The sequence below is a fragment of the Hylobates moloch genome, unplaced genomic scaffold (assembly GCF_009828535.3).
Source record: "Hylobates moloch isolate HMO894 unplaced genomic scaffold, HMol_V3 SCAFFOLD_11, whole genome shotgun sequence".
In the NCBI taxonomy this organism is placed as follows: domain Eukaryota; kingdom Metazoa; phylum Chordata; class Mammalia; order Primates; family Hylobatidae; genus Hylobates; species Hylobates moloch.
Genome location: NW_026652286.1, coordinates 72215194 through 72239896, shown reverse-complemented (window position 1 = coordinate 72239896; position 24703 = coordinate 72215194). Strand labels below are relative to the sequence as shown.

General features: G+C 34.5%; 1 protein-coding gene across 1 annotated transcript in view; it reads right to left on the bottom strand.

Moving 5' to 3' along the window:
• CNTN5 (contactin 5) overlaps window positions 1–24703 on the bottom strand; it is a 1349686-nt gene that overhangs the window by 787384 nt on the left and 537599 nt on the right. The window contains exon 3 of the mRNA XM_032167221.2: window positions 18403–18527. Within this exon, the coding sequence (XP_032023112.1) occupies window positions 18403–18457 (55 nt within the window). The 5' untranslated portion in view covers window positions 18458–18527. The remainder of the gene's footprint in view (window positions 1–18402; window positions 18528–24703) is intronic.

Sequence of the window (24703 nt, the reverse complement as noted above, 5' to 3'; positions counted from 1 at the left end):
CTCAAAAGAAAGACATTTATGTGGCCAACAAAGATATGAAAAAAAGCATCACTGGTCATTACAGGAGTGCAAATCAAAACCAAAATGTGATACTATCTAATGCCAGTCAGAATGGTGATTAAGAAAAAGTCAACAAACACCAGATGCTGGAGAGGCTGTGGAAAAATAAGGAAAACTTTTTACACTATTGGTGGGAATGTAAATTAGTTCAATCATTGTGGAAGACAGTGTGGCGATTCCTCAAGGATCTAGAACCAGAAATACCATTTGACCCAGCAATCCATTACTGGGTAAATACCCAGAGGAATATAAATCATTCTGTTATAAAGATGCACGCATGCATGCATATGTTTATTGCAGCACTATTCACAATAGCAAAGACATGGAATCAACCCAAATGCCCATCAGTGATAGACTGGATAATGTGGCACATATACACCATGGAATACTATGCAGCTGTAAAAAACGATGAGTTCATGTCCTTCGCAGGGACATGGATGAAGCAAGAAACCATCATTCTCAGCAAACTAACACAGGAACAGAAAATCAAACACCGCACGTTCTCACTCATAAGTGAGAGTTGAACAATGAGAACATGTGGACACAGGGAGGGAAACATCACACACCTGGGCCTGTCGGGGAGTGGGGGGTGTAGAGAGGGAGAGCATTAGGAGAAGTACCTAATGTAGATGATGGGTTGATGGGTGCAGCAAACCACCATGGCATGTGTATACTTATGTAACAAACCTGCACATTCTGCACATATATCCTAGAACTTAAAGTATAATAAATAATAATTTTAGCTTTGATTTCTCTTAATAATTGAAATGTATGACAGTGGTAGAAGAATATGTCTTGGAAACTTAGAGAAGTTGGAAAGAATTACATATCCTCTAGAAAGGTTTCTCCAGAATGCATGCATGGGCAACGAAAAGAAGACAAAAAAGGAAATGGTCAGAGGCAGGAGAATCGCTTGAACCCAGGAGGCGGAGGTTGCAGTGAGCCAAGATCGCGCCACTGCACTCAGGCCTGGCAATAGAGCGAGACTCCGTCTCAAAAGAAAAATATTCGTTCCTGGAAGCTTATTAGAAACTATTTTTATTTTTTATTTTATTATTATTATTTTTTTTTGAGACGGAGTCTCGCTCTGTCGCCCAGGCTGGAGTGCAGTGGCGTGATCTCGGCTCACTGCAAGCTCTGCCTCCTTGGTTCATGCCATTCTCCTGCCTCAGCCTCCCGAATAGGTGGGACTACAGGCACCCGCCACCACACCCAGCTAATTTTTTCTATTTTTAGTAGAGACGGGGTTTCACGGTGTTAGCCAGGATGGTCTCGATCTCCTGACTAAGTGATCCGCCCTCCTCAGCCTTCCAAAGTGCTGGGATTACAGGTGTGAGCTACTGCGCGGCCAGGAACTATTTAAAACAACGTTCTTACCATATAGAATAGCCTGGCAGAGTGGAATTATCTGAGTTCATAAAAAGACTATTATGTAACCAGGTCCATTTTATTGCTAAAAAAAAAAAAAACACTCCTTGGATGGAATCCAAAACAGAGTACATTCTTGGCAACATACTTCATTTTAAAACTGATTCTAGTGTATTAATTTTTCTACTAAATTAATTACATTCTATTTAACAATAACAACTGTTTATTTCTTAAATTAAATATTCCATCATATTTTGCTATTTTAAATTTAAAAATAATCCCCCTTCTTAGTCTTCCTTGATTTCTATTGCTGGCTGCACTAGTCTCCCACATGCTGGCTCAAAACATCAAACACAAATATATTTTAACCCCTCCTCTGTTTTTCCTGTAATCTAAAATGTGTTAAGTCCATTAGATGTTTCTAACCACCAATATATTCTTCCATTCTCAATTCTTCTACCCATAACCATTCACTGTTTTCTCATTTGACAATCTTCTATTAAAAAAAACCCCTCAATTATTAAAAATTAACAAAATAAAACTTTTAACTATTTCTGAAAGTCTGACTTACAGTATAACAGATCTAAGGACAAGGGGTGGGGAGCATTGTATCATCAGTTTGAGCAAGCCCTTTGATGCTAAAATTATCTTTACATAATGATCATTTAGTAAATGATGATCATTTCTCTGTTAAGGAAGTTCATGCTTGACATGAACTTTCTTGAAAAACTCTTTTGATAGTGCCAATTCTATCACTGACCAACTCTGGATACTTAGAAGGACCTTTCAAGGCAAACTAATTCTACCCTTTGCTATTCTGTAGCTTCTACCGGTTTGTTCCTTCAGAACAAGCTTGTCCAACCCATGGCCGGCAGGTTGCATGTAGCTCAGGATGGCTTTAAATGCAGCCCAACATAAATTTGTAAACTTTCTTAAGACATAATACGATTTTTTGGGCTTTTGTTTTGTTTTTGTTTTTGTTTTGCTCATCAGCTATTGTTAGTGATAGTGTATTTTATGTGTGACCCAAGACAACTCTTTTTCCAGTGTGGCCCATGGAAGCCAAAGGATTGAACATTCCTACTTTAGATCTCTGAAAATAAGTCTAAATGGCTTATATACGACAAACTTTTATCTATTTAACGACAGTAGTTGTATGTAGTATTAACTTTTGGAAATTCTGTCTTTTTGAGATGAGATTTCTTGCTATGCGCCATGTAATGATTATTGCTGTGTGAACTGAGAGGCTTTCGTATCTCATTAAGATTAGAGCAGGATACTGAAATGATATTTATGTATATTATATGAAGAAAAAATATTACTTTCTTCAAAGTCTTTATAGCTTGTTTTATGTCATTTACAATGATAGCTGCTTGTTGTTAGAGAATATACAAAGGCTAGCTCTTGATGTCCCAAGTAAAGAAGAATATCTATAACTGAAACTCACTATGATTAATTTGAATATGAAAGAAGTGACAGGCCAAATCACTCTATGGAAATATGACCAGGATATGTACCCATACTTCATTATGATAAACCTTTTTTGCCTTCCCTCCTAAGTAATTTGTATCTTAAGCTTCTGCATCTTTTACGCATTGACTTACAAAAAGCAACAATCAATTAATTCAGTAAAGATCTTGCAAGAAGAAAGATGTGCTCCCTGAGTTTTGGTAAAAAAAATTCCCCTAAATAATAGCCGAGTCTTTAATTTAGTTCTCATTCTAGTCATTCCATTTCAATTCTCATTTCTATTACAATAGAGTTTAAAGCACCAAGGTTTCCTAACTTTGGTTTCCCTCCCCTGAATACATTTGTGATTATCTGTTTCCATTATAAGATTGAGTCTGGAACTGAACATAAAATCAGTCATTGTTAGCATGACAGCAAAACAGATCTAACCTCTCCCTTATTCTAGGCATTATTAATACAGCTGAAGATTATGTGAGCTCCTTATTTGGTAGATTCATACCAGTACTGACTCATAACGAAGCCAACAAATAGCCATTGAAAACCTACAGGTCTAAATACTTCATGTTACCTTTTCTCTCACAACTACTACAATAGCATCCTACCCATTGTCCAGGTCTTCTTTCTTACTCAAGCTGGACAGACGGTTTTCCATAAAGCAGAAAGCATGCTGCCCTTACATGTTATTAACTTATACCTCTCCTCTGCTCTGGCCATCGTCTATCTCATTATTTCACCATCTATCACTCTTCTTGTCACATACTCTTTGTCTGTGTTGATTCTTCCCTCATCTGTATTGGTTGTTCTTCATATACATTATCTGTTTCCTTTTGAGGATTTTGACATTTGTCTTTCCCTGCCTGGCTGAAATGCTGTTTCAGATATTCATGTGGCTTGTATTTCCATGTTCATTGCGTTTTTCCTTAGAGACCTCTTCAGAGTGAACTTCCTTGATCGTCCTATGTTTAATAACACCTTGCCACCCCATCACCCCCAATATTACTCACTATCATTTTATTCTATTTAATTTCTTTATGGGAATTATTCCTATTAGATATTATGTTATTTCTTGCTAAAGTGTCTGTCTTCTCTACAAGAATGTGAGTTCCAGAAAGACAGGGATTTTGCCTGTCTTGTTCACTCCTATAGCCTTAGCACCTAGCAAAATATCTAGTAGGCACATAATAAATACTTGGTAAATTAACAGACAAATGAATCATACTAAAAGATCCTTGAAATTTATTATGTAACTGGTACTTGAAATAATATTTTTAAATGCCTTTGATCTCTGTAATCTTTATCCCCAATACACAATACCTTCGACAAATTAGATAGGCTACGACTACTTGAAACTTTGCATCTATAGCTATGATGTTTTTTAGAAGAACGACTGAACCATAAATGAAACAAATGCTGCATGTTGGGTTTTAAAGAATCCTATTTCAAAAACAGTCATTTCCTTCAGGGCTATTCTGGAACAAATAAGCATCCTGGGGCCACGTTGAAATAGTTCTTTCTGAATTTAGGCATTAAGTAAAACAGCACTGTGAGCCAGTACATCTCCGAATTACCATAAAGAAACAAGTAAAGAGGCGTATGATCCAAGCTTTTTTCTTTTCTTCCTTTTTTTTTTTTTAAGTAACCTTTAGAACCTCTTGAAGCAAATTGCTGCAGCCCTCAGTGCTGCGTGAGAATGGATGACGTGAGGCTGAGCAGCCTGATGAAGACATTGACTATTCAAAGATCTTACCTTCTTCGTTTTTTTCTTTACTTTCTTTCTTTTGCTTTTAGTAATTTTTTATTGGTTGTTTTTACAATCCCCTGAACTAACCTAAGATAATTGCTATGGCTTTAATTCAGTAGGACTTCCGAATGCCCAAAGAAATCTCAGCTTATTTCTTATATTAAAAATATTAGAATGATCAGATTTGGAGAATGTAAAATTATTTATCCTATTCGGATGTTTCTTCACCAGAAATTACTGTAACAGGGAGCATAGTTTGTGCCCCTCTAAACCCAAGAAAAAAATTAAAGTAAATATTTCTTTTCATTCATTTAAAAAATAGTTATCCCACCATGCCTCCATACTAGTGGTTAGCAGTGAAGATTTTTGAGATAAGAAAGCCACACTATAGAAGGATTCTGGAGTCTGGAAGTTCTTAAAAATGGTGGCTCATGCCTGTAATCCCAGCAGTCTGGGAGGCCAAGGCAGGCAGACCACAAGGTCAGGAGTTCAAGACAAACCCAGCCAACATGGTGAAACCCCATCTCTACTAAAAATACAAAAATTAGCCAGGCATAGTGGTGCACACCTGTAATCCCAGCTACTCAGGAGGCTGAGGCAGGAGAATAGCTTGAACCTGGGAGGCGGAGCTTGCAGTGAGCCCACATCGCACCACTGCACTCCAGCCTGGGCGACAGAGTGAGACTCCATCTCAAAAAATAAATAAATAAATAAATAAATAATAAAAATAAAAAATAGGTATCCCATAGCAAGCATTCATAGCAAGGATTATGCTAGGTCCTGTATATGAAACAGCAAATAGAACAGATAGATATTGTATCTATTCTTATAGAAGAGATGATCTGGTACTTTTGTACAAACATGTAAAAATCATAATTGCAAAATATTCAAATGCTGAAAAATAAAAAATTTTCACTTAAAACCATCTTTATCCATGATCTGGACCATTCAGATGGCCCAGTATTCCCTAGAGCGAGGTTAAAGCCATGCTATAAGCCTAGTCACCAACCTGAAGACTTCGTTGATAATTAACTAAGTGCTCTGACAAATTTCAGTGTGAAAGCTATAACAAAAATCAGAATGGAAAACGTTCTTTTCCAGATAATAGAAAAGAAAAATCTTCTGGTTGATATCTATGTAAAATATTATCAGATATGAAAGTTGACAGAGTTTCAAAAAGTCAGTTGTTAACTTTATTAATGGCTAGCAAAATAGGACTTTTCTCAAAGAGCTAAAATAAACAGAAAATATATGGCATTTAACTCTTTCATTCTTGTAATTAGTTATACATGGTTCATTTTACATATTATATATAATCCATATTTGGGTCCTGATAAAACTGTAAAATTTGTTTAATATCAAAGAGATCAAGAATCTTTCTTTGCATTCTGCGTCCCACTTATGTCGCTTGCTCAATGAATGTAATTGTCTTTCCACTTTATATTCCAAAGAGACCTGAATTTGAACAGGTGAGGCACAGAAAATAAGCTGTTTTCTTGCTCACAAATTATTCAAGTGACTGCATAGAGGCAGTTCTCCAGATGCTCATGCTAAGCAATAAAACAATCCTTACCATAAACAAACATATTTTACAGTACTATTATTGTGGTACAAATTTATTTCTGCTTAACAAATGATAATATAAACATTCATTCACAAGTTCTCATGGACACTTGATACAATATGAATTATTGGAGCATTACTTTATAATAATAAAGAAAATCAATGTATTATTAATCTTCTATCAGGAAGGAGGTATTGCTGTTGAAAATTACCTTGCCAGAAAGAGTTAGTCCTGTTTAAAGAAGAGATAATGTCCATATCATCTTCTAGATTCCAAAACACTTTTGATGTACATTGCTTACTCCTTAGCCAATACTCAAGGGGAAAAATATTTTTCAATAAATATTTTCTAATGTAAAAAGTAATATTTAGCTGACCTAATAAGTTAAGTTTTTCTTTAATCTCCAATATGCTGAGACACAAATTTGTTCTTATTTCTCTAGGATGCTGAACCTGGCTTTTTAGTTGATAGTTTAATTTTATATCACCCCAGGAATTTGTGACAATTATAGAAACCTTTTAACATTTTCTTTTCTTTTAAAATAAAAATAACAAAGCTCACTAAGTTCAGGTAATCCAGTTCCGACCGCCCACTGACAAGGAGAAATTAAATTGTCTTCTGATTAATTACACGTCTAATACTGCCAGGGCACAGCTGATAAGAGTCATCTTGGGTTTCCACACAGAGGTAGGCTCCATTATCATCATAACTTCCCCAGGGACAGATAGAATGTGCAAATACATAATTTGAATTCGATCATGGAGGAGCCATAATCCATTTCTCTTTCTCAACTGCAGTAGGCAAGTGAGAATTTATATTAGCAGGCACCTGTTTTCTGTAACACTTCTGTTTTCATTTTCCTTTGTAAGTTCTTAGGCAGCACTAACTGGCAGTGACAAAGTTCTGTGCAATTTACCACACTGCCACCAAGAAGGACTGTATTTGTATAAGCTTATCAATGACAGACACTCTCTGTTCAACAGTACATCATCATCTTGGCAGAAGGAACAAACTGTTACCTTTCCAATAAAATGGATTTAACTCAATGGAGGAGAATGGGGTCAAAGTAGAGAAAAAAAATGCCTTTTGTTGTTGTTTTTAAAGCAATACAGCTGACATTAGAAGCATCTGAAAGTGATTCAGAAGAAAGAAACTATATGTATTAATGTAGGTCTAGGAAGGAGGTCACTGTGGCTCCGGGAATTAGATTTCCTCTCTTGTCTCACTTTCATGTTGTCTGGTATGCTGAAAAGCACTGCTACGGGAGACAGTCCTCCCGTTATTCTCCTACTAGGTACCATCTATAGACAGACAGAATCTTTCTGAGCCTCATCCCTATTGAGAAGAAAAAAGTACTTTACTTACCCGAGTGCAAAGATACAGACTACATAAACCTCAAATTATTTTTGATTCTAAGATGTATAAATTTAGTCAAGGAAAAGATATAAATATACCTAGTTTTAATAAACCTAATTAAATATTATTCTTATTTAGTCTACAACTTTTGCTAGAAATATATACGAAAATTTAGGATGTTGACAAAAATATATGCTGGTACTGAGGAGTACGAAATGAATGCTTTTTCAAAAACCTCCAACCAAATGATAGAATGTTAATGAGCTAATAATCATGAGTTTCCAGCCTATTCTAATAATAAATACTAATAATATTTGTATATGACATATCTCTCATGCATTATATCCCTTGATCTCAGTGTCCTATTAGGCTGTTCTATTAAAATCTCTATTACACCAGTCAGGAAATGGTCAGACTCATATTAATGACTTCATATACATAACCCTTTTCTGCAAATCCTCTTTAATGAGCTGGCCACTGCTATTCTCTGTGTCTTTCCATCTCATTTCTTACCTATAGTTTTTAGTTTAACTACACACACAACTAAAAAAATGATGACTGTAATAAAAAAGAATGTGACATTAAGTAAAATTTTCAGGAAGACAAAACACACTGGGAAAAGAGATGAAAGTGATCCTGCTAACCCTTGCGCATGTGTGTTAGTTCGTTCTTACGTGTCTATAAAGAAATACCTGAAGCTAGATAATTCATAAAGAAGAGGGGCTTAATTGGCTCGCAGTTCTGCTGGCTGTAGAAAAAGCAGGCACCAACACTCTTGGCTTCTGGTGAGGGCTTTAGGAGGCTTGTAACAATGGCAGAAAGCAACAGAGGAGCTGATGTATCACATGGTGAGAGCATGAGACAGCAACAGTGAGGGGGAAGGTGCCACACCTTTTAAACAACCAGATCTCACGTTATTCAGAGTGAGAACTCACCCATTACCAAGACGAGGTCACCAAGCTATTCAGGAAGGATCTGCCCCCATGATCCAAAGACCTCCCACTAGACCTCACCTCCAAAATGGGGGATTACATTTCAACACGAGATTTGCAGAAGACAAAGATCCAAATTCTTTCAGCATGCTAGCAAGCCAAAGCAATTTCAGATAATTGTTTGCCTTCATAAAGCTACTCTTATTGAAAGCAATGATATCACTAAACAGATGTTGTACATGGTTTTGTGTTCCACCTATAGGTATGAAGGGAGAACTTCCCTTCTGCCCTCTGAAGGTTGGCAGGTTGGCTGAAATGTACTGACAATGGAAAGATTAACAGAAGAAAAGGTATACAAATTTACTAACATGCATGGGGAGAAATCATGGGAGAATGATTACCTAACAACCCAATCAGGTTCACAATCGTATACACTCTTCTTCATTGGAAAGAGAGAGATAGGAGAATGTAGGCAATTTTGAGGAGTAGTAAATCATTTTTCAGGAGAAATGAATGGGCCCAAAGAGCAGACAATGGTTTGTAAATAATTCTCTTTGAATACCAAGTGGTAACAGGGAACAGAAAATGGCAAGGGACAAGGTTCCTCTGAGCTCTGGGGCAGATGGCAACAAATTGTGGGAAGGTGAGGGGTGAAACTTCACTGCAAACAAAGGTTGTCTTATTATGTATATGAAGTCTCTCAAGTAATCTCTCTAATGTACCCTCAGAAGAATAGATGAAAAGTCTATCTGGGCATGGTGACAACTTTTAGTCTTTTTCTCTTCTCTGCTAGTTAATATTGCCTGATCATTTGATGAGATTTCCGAAAAGGATGCTTTAAGACAACTGCGTTTCTCTTGGAAGAAATTTCCTCAGTCAGATAAGGGCACTTCCACAGAAAGCCCCTCCCTGCCCTTGGGAGGAGAGAAACAAGGGAAAGGTGGAAAGTCCTTGGTTATGAGGTGGCTTCTAGGGGCTTCCAACTTCCTTTAAGACAAATTGAAAGTGCTCAGCATGACGAAGCATCATATTTTGGGTTATTGTTCTTTAAGGCCAAACACATGAATAAAGAACAATTTATATTTCACAAAAAGGAAGCTATTTGTACTAAATATTATTGTGATATACTTATTGAAATGTTAAATACTTATAAAGAAATTAGAATAATTACTGGCCATAGTCTAAAAAGAATATGATAGTTAAAAAAAACCCATTGGCTGGAGAAATTCTGCATAACAGAGTAAAGGAACATAAAATTGTAGTTTCTGTTGTTGAGTTTGTTTAAACATGGAGACTGAATTACAAAGAGCCGAAAACCATCAGGAAAGCTGCTTATAAATTGAAAGTAGATAAATCCTGGACCATATTGTCTTCTTCCAATTGCTATCTCTGCACACATTTGGGGGATGTATGTGTTCTAAAAAAAGAATTCTCAAAGAGAACAATACCAGATTTTGACACAATAGAGATTAAAATGTTGATGCTTTTTTCACATATATATTAAAAATGGGCTACAGTAATTATGATTACCTCAAGTGATTTCACATATTCTTTGATAATAGCTTAGATTTTCTTGAAGTTAATTTCATATTAAGAAAAATAAATTGATTTACAGAGTTTTAAAGTTCTTTTTGTTTTGTTTTGTTTACGTTCAGCTAATGAGTTTAGGACACAGTTCTTTCACTGTTACTATAGTTGAAAATGAGGATACAGAGAAATATTTAGTCTACTTTACTTTTGCTATAAACAGAATTGTTGGCCAGGTGTGGTGGTTCATGCCTGTAATCCCAGCACTTTAGGAGGCCTAGGCAGGAGGATCGCTTGAGGCCAGGAGTTCAAAACCAGCCAACATAGTGAGACCCTATCTCTACAAAATAAAAAATAAAAATAAAAAAATTACCCAGATGTGGTGACACATGCCTGTAGTCCTAGCTACTTGGGAGGGGGAAGTGAGAAGATCACTTGATCTCAGGGATTCAAGGTTTCAGTGAGCCATGATGATGCCACTGCACTCTAGCTTGGGTGACAGAGTAAGACCATGTCTAAATAAATAAGTAAATAAAAAAAAAAACAGAACTGCTTCTATTTGCATGTAAAACAGCCACAGACATATATAAATATGTGTTAGAGTAAAAAATGAGCACACGTTTTTCTTATTGCTGTACGTGCTCCCTGTATAATGTGCTTTTGCAGCTACTCTCTTGAAGAGATTGAATCTACTTTTCCACTTCTTGAATCTGATCTTGGCTCATGGGATTTGCTTTGTCCAGTGAAATATTAGCAAATATAACAGAGGCAAGAAAAGTGCTTGTAAACTGGGGTTTTTCCTGTTTCTTCCTGTACCTAAAAAGCCTACAACTACATGAAAGAGCCTAAGCTAGCCTTCTGGATGATCAGAGACATGACCAAGTCATTCCCATTGCCTTTGCTAACAAGACATCAATCACGAGCAATGTGAGTAAGGCCAAATGACACCATCAGGTGTGTCATGGGTACTCAGAGATAAACTGAGGCTGCCCAGACCAGAAGAACCACCGAGCAAGCCCTCGAAATTGTAAGAAAGAATACACGCTATTTTATTTTACGTGAATAAATTGTGGGGTGATTTGTTATGCTGCAAAAGCTAACTAAGGCAATATGCATTCTTCATGTACACTGGGCATAAAGTGAATTGAATTTCCATAAACAGTTTCTCCAGCCTTAAAACACATATCCACAAATGGAAAGACACACACTCCTTCTCAAATTTTTGTCTTTTCCAAGCTGTCTACCATTCTTTCTCCTTTTCCTAGGTTTACATTGTCAGAAAACAGATTTGACAATAATTGTCTAATTTTCCTCTTCTACTAACCAATTCACAACTCACTGCCGTAACACTGGGGTTTCTACTACTTCATTAAAGGTAACTATTAGTATTATTAAAAGAAAAGAGTTTAGTACCAGTCACATTTAAACTTCCTAATGCATAGCCACTGCTGACCACCGTCTTTCTGGAGATGTTTTGCTTTCCCTCTTTCCCACCGTTTCTCAAAATTTATTATTTGCCTTTCATTCTTTTCAGCCTGTACTTCCTCTTTCCCCTTAAAAAAGTACATGCTACTCAGATATGCTTCCTTGTCTTATAACTCATTATTACTTCCATAGTTCTTGAGTGATTATTTCCTTTCCCATGTCTTGAAATGTCATCCATGCAAGAATGAATCACAGATTTACTTTTACCTTGGTCTTCTTTCCTAAATTTTAGATATTTTTCACCTAAGGGTATTATAGACATCTAAAGCTCAACACTTACATTGTTGAGCTCAGTATTTCCCAGCTTTAAATCTGCACTTCCCATTTTATTAAGAATCCAAGTAAATAGCAAGATCATCTACACCTATAAGCAAGGTAAGAAACCATTTCCTCTAACAATAAATATTTAATCAATTACTAAGTCCTATATATTTTAATGCCAATATGCTTTTAAATATGTCACTCCTGTTGATAATCTTCATTGTAGTCTTATTTCAGGCCCTCATCATATTTTGTTCAAGTATTCAGAATGCTATGCTTAGTCTAATTCTCGTGTATTCATAACCAGTTTTTCCTATTAACATCTTATGGTAGTATGAAACATGTACCACAATTAATAAACTAATATTTATATTTTATTTTTAACGAATGTAGAGGAGAAAAGATAATTTATTTTTTTCTGTGCACTTAATAGTTCTTAACTAAGACTTCCTGTAATGAAAGACAGATCAACAGGAGTAAAAAAGTTTATTAACATGTATATTCCCTGTATATGACTGATAACTCAGAGAAATATGTAAATGTCTAGAGTAGATCTCAAAGAAAATAAAATTAAACTTTAGGTTTCAATATCATTGCTTTTTAATAGAAAGGAAAAAAAAGTGCAAGGAAGGCTCAGTTATGATAAGATGGCCAGAAAAGCACCTTAAACAAAGGTAAGATTTGATATGTAGATTTTAGTCAATGCCTGCTTTATTGATTATGAGTCTCTAGTAATTTAGTTGTCTTTCTCTTCGTGGTGCAGAGAGAGAGAGACACTCTTACAAACAGGTATTTCTTATGCAAACACGCATTTTTCTTACAAAAGGGCAACTTCTCAGAGCCAGTCCTGTGTCTGCAGTTTTTCAAAATAACCAACTCAAAATAATTAGTATGCCAAGGAGGCATATTTTGGAGTGGCATATTCTGATCTCCAACAGTTATATTTTGGGGATGAAATGTCCTGAGCATTATCACTAACACACATACTTGACTGAGATTTCCTTAGTATTTATGTAATGCTCTTTTTTCTCTTATGAGATCCTACCCAGTATACCTCATTACATTTAGTTATCATGTCTCCTTAGTCTCCTCTTTCTGTGCAAAAGTTTCCCTAATTTTCCTAAGCTTCGATGAGTTTGAAAGTTTTGAGGAGTACTAGTCAAGCCTTCTTTTCTTTTAATAAATACCCCTTCGAAAATATCTCTTCATATTTCTCTAATGATTAGACCGGGGTTATAGGTTTTGGGGAGGAAAACCACAAAGGTGAGCTGTCATTCTTATCATACCAAGGGTAATATCATCAACATGACTTCTCTCTGCTAATATTGATCATGGTTATTACCTGGCTGAGGAAATAGTTTACCAGCTTTCTCCACCATAAAATCACTTCTCTTTTGGCCCGCATTTCCCATTCTGTACTCTTTGGAAGCAAGGCACTATGCACAGCAAATACTTAAGAAGAGGGATATTGATTTCACACCTCCTTGAGGATTAAGTATCTACATAAATTATTTGAAATTAATCTACATAAAGATTGATCAATTTTCCTGATTCATTATTTATTTAATCTTTTATCTATATCAATATGGACTTATGAATATTCATTTATTTGGACTATAACCCAATATTTATTTATTTATTTATTTATTTATTTATTTGCTGAAATTGTCCCAGTTTTGGTTACTGGGAACTATCCCAGTTGGTTCCTACAGCTCTTTGACACACCAGACTCTCATATTCATTATGGTTTTGTTTTGGTTTTGGTTTATTTGTTTTAGCACTCGCTTACTTCCTGGCACTACAGGATACTCTAGAATGATTTATATATTTCTTGGTCCAGTCCTAGAATTAGGCTTTTCCCTAAACAGCCCTGGTTGCTTTGAGTAGAAAATGGTATAAATGGTATTAGAAACTGCAATCTTGATACTTTGTGTGTTGGTTGCTACTCAGACACATAGCTTCTAATCCTTCTCAGCTATAAGAGAAATGAAAGTAGGTATTAATATATTTACAGAAGTACACACACACCCACCCAAACACACACACACACGTGTTTCTCGAATTCGAATCCATTATCACGTGGATCATTCTCAACTTTTTCTCTTGCTTATCTGTAATCTCCCACACCAACAGTGAGAAACCTGGCCTCCACCGTCTGCCTTCCATGGACTTAGTTGTTCCAGTATACATGTTTATGGATTTTAGGAGTGCTGACATGTGAAAAAATATTATTAACTACAATGCAGTGCTTAAGTATGGTATTTTTTGCCTTTAGTTTTGCAGACTCATTTCTCAAGTTATTTAAGTCTGTTTTTCCCCTAACTTCCCTAAATGAAATTGCTTCCTATTAATAATACAGGCCGGGCACGGTGGCTCACGCCTGTAATCCCAGCAGTTTGGGAGGCCAAGGCAGGCGGATCACCTGAGGTTGGGAGTTTGAGGCCAGCCTGGCCAACATGGTGAAACCCCATCTCTACTAAAAATAGAAAAATTAGCTGGGCATGGTGGCACGCATCTGTAATCCCAGCTACTCGGGATGCCGAGGCAGGAGAATTTCTTGAACCCGAAAGGTGGAGATGGCAGTGAGCTGAGACTGCTTCACTGCACTCCAGCCTGGGAGACAGGGTGAAACTCCATCTCAAAATAATAATAATAATAATACAATTAGATTCTTTGTCATATTCTGCTTTGTGTCCTCAGATCCTCTGACCTACTACTATATATTTTTTAAATATGCATACATTATGGTTTACTCCATGCTCGAAAGTTCTAGTTGGTTTTGATAAATGGTTAATGTCTTGCACCCACGATTATAGGATCATACAAAGTAGTTTCAAAGCCCTAAAAAATGTCCTTTGCTTCATTTACCCATTCAACCCTCTCCCTGACCCTGGCAATCACGGATCTGTTTATAGTCTCCACAGTTTTTCTCTTTCCAGTTGTTATATAAAGCAAATCATATAGCATGTAGTCTGTTCAAACTATCTTTTTTCAATTAGCCATTTGTATATAGAATCCATTAATATGTTTGTGTCGTTTGGCATTGGTAATTCATTCTTTTTTATCACTGAATAGTATTTCATTGTATAGAATTCCACAGTTTATTCACTTATTGAAGGACATTTGTTGTTTCCAGTTTGGGGTTATTATTACTAAATCTCTGGTAAACGCTTATATAGTAGTTTTTGTGTGGACATAAGTTTTCAAATCAGTTAGCTAAATGCCTAGAAGACTTACTGTTTGATCATATGACAAAACTGTGTTTAGCTTTGTAAGAAACTGCAAAACTGCCTTCCAAAATGGCTATACCATGATGAATTCTCACTGTCAATGAGAGTTCCCATCCATCTGTTTCTTCACCAGAATTTGGTATTGTTTTTATTAATTTTTATTTATTTGGATTTTAGCCATTTTGATATCTGTAGCAATATATCATTGTTGTTTTAATTGTGGATTCATTTTTAGTATAAGGTTGCCTGTCCTTGTGAAAGTTGCCAAGCTTTTATGACTACCTGTAGTGAGTTTTCAAACATAGAGTTATGTAAGAGTTCTTTTCCGTTTCTTAGACACACCGAAGATAATCCATAGATTTTCAAAAACTGAATAAATAAAGCAAATGTGGAATACAGGATATTCTTCTTCAGTTAGTCTTTTTGGTTCAAACAGCACCAACAACATAAAATGTGCTCGTGACCCGCAGCTCAATGACCCTCATTTTCTGTAATAGTAATTAACTCAGTGTGCCAAATAGGCCCTATGATGTGACGTTCATATACAACTAAAAGCAATAACCAGTGAAAATGAAATAATAAAATACTAAATAATAAAATAGTGAGGGCAATATAGAGTGTAAGCATTCACCAGAGAACAAAAGCAGAATGGGGCTCCACCTCCGAAATAATATGATAAAATGAGGATGAAGGCAAATGAAATATTTTGAACATAATCATTCTTGATAAATGATCCTTTCAAGTATCCTAATCAATTTTATTTTAAACAGATATCTACAGCAAAAAAGAAATTCATCTGTTTAAAAAAGCAACTATTTGCTCCACATCAACTGCAGATATGATGATTAAAGATCAAATCCCATGTAACAATTATACATGACCTTTGTTTTCAACTTTTCTTTCTGCTTTGCCTATAACATTTGAAATACCACTTATATCCAAACTCTGCCTAATTATTTCTGTCTTCCAGTGTTTCCTTTACTTCACGAAATGAATAGTAACTTGATTCCAGTACTAGCTGGAAATCTAGCGATCATGGACCCATATCAGGCTGAGTATTTTTGTGTCTATTTCCACAACCACTGTATAATAGCTCTTTTGCAGTGACTGTTTATTTGAGGAAACAATATTGGACCAACACAAGAGAATGAAACTTTACAGTATTATTATAGAACACCACCTTCTTTTTTTTCTAGCATTGTCAGATTAATAAATAAAAGCACTGGACATCTGTTCCATTTAAATTCTAGATAAAATGAAATAAAATATTGCATGGAACATACCAGAGCTAAAAACAAAACAACAACAAAAAACACACACAAAAATTTCTTTTGAAATCCAAATCTAACTGGGTGTCCTTTACTTCATCTTGCAACCCTACCTCCATCTCCATCAGTTGGCTTATAAGTTCAAGAGGAAAACGACATTGAGAAGATAAAAGAGAAACAACTGAGATCGGCAGGGAAGACAGTAATGCTGCACAAAAAAAGAAACCCGACATTGAATAAAATATCTGAAGACTCTTGATTTCTTTTTTAAGTAACCATAAGATTGATGAATCACAGTTTTCACTTAACTCTTAATGCCTTTGAGATGTCTTACCTTTTCATGTCATGGATGTCTCTACCAACATTTTATAGAGGTCTCCTTTTTCCTTGCATGTCTCTTATTAAACCTGTTTTTTTCTGTAAGCAACGTGTTGAACATATAATAGTACTAATATATAAATAATTACTTGGTTTTTTGTTTCTGCAGTTATTTAATTGCTAGTATTGCAATAAGAAGGCTTTTATATATCTTGTAAAAGCATTTAGATAAGTGCAGGTATGCTGCAGATATTACATTCAACAAATAACAACTTACGTAACTGAAATACTAAATTTATTTCTGTATATAAAGAAATTCTTTTAGATTTCAAATAATGTTTTGGAGCATAATCTGATTATAAGTTGAGGATTGCCTTTTCATTTATAAGGAAGACTCATGTATCATACATAATTGAAGTTACACTTTTGGTACATTACGAATAGTAATGATAGTATAAAGGCTAAAGAATAACTATTGTAAAATTATAATTTAAAGAATATAGCTCAAATGATTCTAAAAAGAGTTTATATTTACTTCTATTTGGGTTTGTTCTTCTATCAGTCCTTTTTTCTTTAGACAATCTGCAGTTTTCTTCATGTTACACAATATAGGAAAGATTTAGTTGACAGGAGAATGTGTTTAGTTCTTTGAAATAAAGAAATTTAGTATAATCAATTAGACATTTTTGTTGCATAGTAATATAACCATATAGAAGTTAAGGCAATATTAGTGATCATATGTAAATAATATGCATGTTCTATATCTTCATATAGCTTTGTATTCTATATTATATATATGATCATAAATATATGTCTTATACGTGTATTATCCTCATATATATGTATATATGGTACATGCATGTATTTATATCAATATTTGCATAGGGTACTGAATGGCCATATGTATCAAAATGAATATTTTACTGCTTTAAAAAATACATTTAGTATAATTAACACATTAAAATGTGTTTAAAATGAAAGCAATCTTTTAATCTAAAATTATCAGCAGTTACATTTTATTTCAGACTCTCCTACCATACATACTATCTAAATTTAGCCCACAATATAGGTACTGATTTAAATATAATCAAGCTGTAAATGTTACTTGCATAGTGCTCAAATTATGACCACAATTTAATTTCTAATCATTCTTCAATTAAAGCAAATAAGCTCTGACATATTAACTTTTAGCATTATGATATTATTACTACTATAAACTTTTCTTCAGAATAAAATATCTCATTTTAGAGTCAAGATATAGAAAAATAAGTTTAATTAAAACAAAGTCAGAGAAGGTGAGACAATCAGAAAAAATACACTGTGTTAGAAATGCCTTTAGATAATGTGTTATATATAATAAAGCTAACCTGATTCTGTTTTATATGGTGAAATTTAGCATTGTGATGAGACACTTTTATAATTAGCTGCTATAAAATACATATTTATCATATTTATTTATATACATATACATTATATGCATAAATATATGCACATATGTATGTATATATGTGTATGGGAGATATATGTATATATATATCTCCAAGTCTTCTGAAAGCTAGATGGTTTAGATTGTAAATGAATGTCAATGAGGTAAATACTCATTTTATTAACATTTATAGTGTACCTTATTATAGTGAATTGTATATGGCATTTTGCAATGTTAACAGAGGCTTAAGGGTCGCTGCCTTTCTCTTGTTGGAAAGTATAAATACTGATATAAATTTAAATTAATACCTGAGGATATTTTGTAGTGGAGACCTTGATATATTTTGGTTATTTTGATACTTAGAAAATCAAATAATTAATTAGTCAGGACTTTTACCTGAAAGACACATGGTGACTGACAGAAACAGCATTAGTTTCCAAGAGGAAGCCATCCTTGGTCACTAGAATCTTCTGTGTCTCAATGTGTTTAACAGCTCTGGTGTTTCTTCATTAAAGAGTGCCCTGTTTGAGATAGATAACAATTTTCTTAAACAGAGAAAATAAACAAACAAAAAAGCAAACAAATACAAACAAGTGCAAAAATCTCCTAATAACATGATAAATAACTATTTGTGCAAAGGTCAGATTAATATGCACCAGACAGCAGTAATACAGTTTCTGTTAGAATTCATGTAATACACAACACAAGTACTTAGGAAATGTGATCAACTCTCCTTTTCACATTTATCTACATTGAATACTCCTTTACAGATAGTAAAAACATCAGGTTCTAATGGGGATAATTTTTCCTCACAGGGAATGTGTAATAGCTATATTTATTACCTTAGACAAATTATTGGACTAGAAAAATAGGGTAGAGAAACCAGTGACATTAATATATACTCCTTTGGTCTAGAGCATAACTAATAATCACTTGGCCAAGTGATTTTACACATTGTGCCTGTAGCTCATCAAAACCACCACAGGAAAATTTTCTCATTTAATTATTAATGTCAACTTCCTTTGTTTATAACTCCTATGATTATCTGTACTGTGTTATAGTTCCCTCCTTTGGTGAATCATTTCTTTCAGTATCTTTTGCTAGCTGGAACCTAAGGGAAAAAGGATTTTCATGAATATTTAATGTTTTTGTCTAATGCCGTTTTTATAACAATAACCAGTATAGCACATTAATATATTAGGTTCTTTTTTTCCCTGAATGATACAATAAACATGAAAAGAATAGAAAATTCTGACACTAAACTTTCTGCAAGAACTTGACAAATATATATTGGAAATTTCTGTAATCCACAAGTACCTCCAGAATTTTCACGTGTCAACTATGTTCATCTTGGCCCAAAGCCGTTCAGCTGAGAAATAATTGTAAAGTATGTCAATGATTTTTGAATAATGATTGCCTTCTTGGTACCTGGTCCCTCCTTATGAAATTAGAAGTCTGGGTTATCTCTATATTTTAGGAAACATCTGAAAAATATAGACACGTATTTTTTCCCCTAGCTGGATCATAATGTAATATAGTTATGTCAAAGAAAGGAATTTATTGTTAGTACCTCTACCTGAATGAAGTTAGTTACATTTTATCTATAATTTTAAATATAAGTCTTGGTAGTCTATTTTAACTTTATATTTCGGGATCATTAATGGAGAAGAAAGTTAAGACAATAATGGTTAATTTATTTATAATAAGCATAAACAAAAGAATTTTTTCAACATTTTCTGTATTCTATGAGTAAATATCAGACATACATATAATTCAAAGTACAAAATAACAACCTCATAGCTAATTGTGACAATTTAAAGCATCTTGGTTATTTATACACTGCTTTTTACCAGAAAGGAAAATAATAAAATCCACATATCACACATAATAACTGGAGAGATTAAAGTTGCCAGAAGTACGATTATGACTCATGAGAACTGCAGAGTTGAGTTAGCATATTTTCAATTCATGATTAAATTGACCTTTTTTGAAATTGTGAATTCTGAGAAGGTAATATAGTTTTGGCTTAACTCATTTTGATGAGCTTGTGCTCACTCCCATACTCCCCAAACTGGTACTTCTTGCTCTATTTACAATGTCCTAAGGTCCTCTGTTGTTCTAAATATTCCTCATAAACAAATATAAATGTTATTACAACCCTTAAGGGCTGTTTCTGGGACCGTCAAAGGGAAAACCCACAGATATTCATGTGCACACACATACACAGGTTGAGAGCCATCAAAAGGAGAATTGACTCATGAAGATAGCAGGAGAAACTGGACACAGTAGCGAAGGATCTTCAGTAAAATTTCAAGGAGTTACTGGTCTCAGACAAAGAACTTATTTTTGAGTGGAACAGTGTGGAAAGACTGACAAGGAACACATGGATAAATAAGTCAGTACCAAACAGTGATACGTACTCTGAAGAAATTAACAGAGTAAAGGGACAACCTGCGACCAGAGGATAGAAGGTGAGATTTTAGTGGGAATGCAGGTGAAGCACTTTTCGTAAGATGGCATGTAGGACGTTATGAAATAATCTTTAAGTATAAACTCGAGGCACATTTTTCCTACTCTCAAATATAAATGGTACACTGAATTTGATTTCTAAAATAACTTATGTTAAAGTCTCCTGTAAAAGAAGAAGTGTGTGTGTGTGTGTGTGTGTGTGTGTGTGTGTATGTATTCATTTTCAAGCACCAGTGCTTGGTCCTTAGGGCATAAACAAAATAATATTTCTTAAATGCACACAACATAATATTTCTTAAAAAGTCATTCTTTTTAAGACACATAATTACATTATTTTTTATTTTTGCTCTCCTCCCTTATTCTCTTTCTCTTTTTCTCCCTTTCCGTCTCTTTCTAGTATTGGGATTATTAGTTTGTGCTTTTTCTATTGACAAATTGTAGCTGTGTACATTTATGTAGTACAACGTAATGCTTTGATACATATATAAAATATGGTATAATTAACTCAAGCTAATTAAGATATCCATCACTTCACTTACATATCATTTTTTTATGATGAGACATCTGAAATTTACTCTCTTGGTTATTTTCAAATACATAATACTGAAGGACATTAAGCTAAGTAAAATAACTCTTCTGAGTAAAATAAAAAGTAAATGAAATACCATTTAAGATTCTGAAATATATAAAGTTTTTACACATTTCTTTTGAAAACATAGTTATCCAATGACTTTAATAAAATCCCTGCATCAAAGTAATGACAATATTATTAATTACACATATATTAGCTTCCTACTAGATGGAAGGTTAAGTTATAATCAATGAATAAAGGTTACCAAAGCAAAGAGAAGGACGTGTATTTGGAAATGCCTTTTCGGCTACCAGTTTAATGTACCAGTTGTACATTAAACTGCTGTGCATTGTGAGATTAAAAAGCCACAAACAGGAATTTGGAAACTACTATTGGAATTTGTCTAATCTCACATTTTTAAAATAATTTATTTCAATTCTCAGAATATGTACTTTTTGTCAACCATTACATTCAAAGAATAATGTATGAAATGACATCCCATTTCTTTGCATTTTCCTCTGAACTATTGCAAATATTTGCAAGTAAAGTACAATAAGTAGATCATAGTGTTCGGATTCAGTCATAGATTACAAAGAATAAATGCATTGTGAGGTTGACTGCATGTACAAATACTTTAAAGCATTACACCTTAATAGGACTGAATATATGTCTACGAAATAAGTCAAGTAGTAATAGTATATTTCCACTTGGTTACAAGTTAGTCTTTTAAAAATGCAAGTTGTTAATAGTGCATACATCTGCAAATTAAGAGGGAGAGAACCAGTGAAAGAGAGAAATATCTATTACAGACTGCTGGTTCCACCAATTCTATACAGTTTTGCCCACGGCCATATGCAATCCAGTCCCTGTCTAACTTTTTAACTTCATCTCCTAACTTTTTAGACTCACTCCATTCCCACAACACTGACTTTCTTGCTGGTCCTCAAGCATGCCAAGCACATACTGTGTCCTCTGCCTAGACCTCTCCAACATCAGTTCTTTCCATACCTTAGAGTTTTAAAACATTGCAGACTGTTCTTTCTAGAAGTCTTTCTTGGTTACTGTCCTTAAAATAGCAAGCTCCCCCCTGTCAGCCCTGTCACTGATTTTTCTTACATTTGCCCTACCTTATTTTTATTCTTAGCAATTATCAGTGCCTGAGGTTAGTCTATTTACATCTTAATTATCTTTTTCTCCTACTAGAATGTCATATCCATGGAAGCAAGGATTTTTGTCTTGTTTATCTTTACAGAACCAGCGTCTAGAACAGTGACCACCATAGTAAGTATTCAATTAATTCTTTTTAGATAATAATTATTGAATAAACTGAAGTCTCTAGGAAATAAATTATTTGGCAAAATATAATACAAACAAAAAAAACTGTCCAGGTGCGTAGCTCATGACTGTAATCCCAGCATTTTGGGAGGCTGAGGCAGGCAGATCACTTGAGGTCAGGAGTTTGAGACCAGCCTGGCCAACATGGTGAAACCTTGTCTCTACTAAAAATACAAAAATTAGCTGGGCCTGGTGGCACTTGCCTATAATACCAGTTACTTGAGAGGCTGAGACATGAGAATCACTTGAACCAGGGAGGCAGAGGTTGCAGTGAGCCTAGATTGTGCCACTGCACTCCAGCCTGGGTGATGGAGTGAGACTCTGACTCAAAAAAAAAAGAAAAAACTCAGTGTTTCTTAGAGTTTCATACTGCAGTCATTTGCTATATAATGACATTTCAGTCAATGCTGAGATGCATATATGATGATGTTCCCATAAGATAATTATATTTTACTGTACTTTTCATGTTTAGATACACAAATACTTACTGTGTTATAATTGCCTACATTATTCAGTACAGTAACATCCTGTACAGGTCTGTAGCCTAGAAGCAATAGACTATATTATAGCCTAGATCTGTAGCAAGCTGTACCATCTAGGTTTGTGTAAATAAACTCTACAATGTTCACACAAGGATTATATCACCTAAGAAGATATTTCTCAGAATGTAGCTCAGTCATCAAGGGATACTTGACTATGCTAATAACAACTACCATTTATTAGATAAATTACAAGCATTGTGTTAAGCACTTTACCTACACAATCTCTAGGACATCTCTTATTGATGAAGTTAATTTGCCCCAGGTCACAGAGTTAGTAAATAATGTTAACCCTTCAGCTCCATCATGTCTTACAAGATTCCAGAGCAATCCCTGTGAGAGACTAGACCACCTTTACTCTGACACAATTGGGACTGGTACTGAGTTACTAAAAAACCCTTTAAAAACACTTAATTCACATATGCCTTAAATGTTTGTCATCTAATATTTAATACTGTATTCTTAATATATAGAATATATATGCCAATTATTATATAGTAGTGACGTCTTTTTACGATTATAAAGATTCTGGTGGAAAAAATGATTTCTTTTGACTCGGCATCACAGGAAACTGTAGTGTATAAATAGTGCTTGTGTTGCATCATATACAACTTTTAATTTATTTAAAGTGGCCTAAAAACATATGAAGTGATCCGATGGCAGGATTCTTGGAGGCTTTCATTATTTTATGCAGTTATCTCATACATATATTATAGCATTTTTAAGTGACTATCTTACAAAGTTTAGGGCTTTAGCCTTAAACAAACTTTTTGCCAAATGCTCTTACTCTTGGTACTCTCACATGTATCTGTGATTTCCAAAATGCTTATTTAACTTACATAATTACAATAACATGGACAACTTATATAACTGGACGTGGAACAAACACAACTGAATCTCGGTAAACATGTGACTGACAAAGTGGCAGTGAATAAACAAGCAATTAGCCTACTTACCTGTTAATATCATCTATATTCTGAGTTATTTTCATTTATTAAGGTAATGATGGATGTTAGTTATTCTGGGAAATACAATAGTAGAGGTTGAGTAAAAGTGCTTCTACTCCCACTTGCATGTGATAAGGCCTCAATGTGAGGGCCTTGTATGTAAATTTTGGTGAGAGGAATAAAATGAAGAAATATCTCTTTTTCTGTGGACCTTATTCTCCATCTCAACCATGACTCTTTGCTAAGACTGAAGCTTGTGACATTTTGCTTGGAAGTACCCTTGAAAGGCTGAATAAGTTTGGAATAGGGCTCATAGAAAAGGAACATAAAATAAGTTTTTGAGGTGAATTGCTTTCAAAATATCCTTGAAGTTATCTAGCTCAATGCACCTGGGGAGAAAAAATAGATAATAAAATGTGGCCAAAGTTATAGCAGGAATAAAGAAGGATGTGTCTTCTTATTGCTTGCTGTCATATATCCTTTGAGGACCAAGCAGCAAAAAAATATTTTGGCTTTCAAATTTAACCAGACTGAGTTATGATATTGTTTATCTTAGAAAAGCAAATGACAGTTTTGTGTCCTGGACAAAGTGCTATGAGATGTAGTGAGCAGACTGAGCTCACAGTGTTCACGTGTTTTGGAGGCATTCTTCAACATGATTTTCTATAGTGTGTTAAATACAGTGAGGCATAGTGAAGATCAGCTTTTCTTACTCTTTTAAATATAAACATTTTTTAAGCCTCAACAAAACCTGTGTGGAATAGGGTCTAGCAAAAATTTTAAAAGGAGCCACACTAGTTTTCTGAGACTTCAAGTCAACTTTGTAATTTTATTTA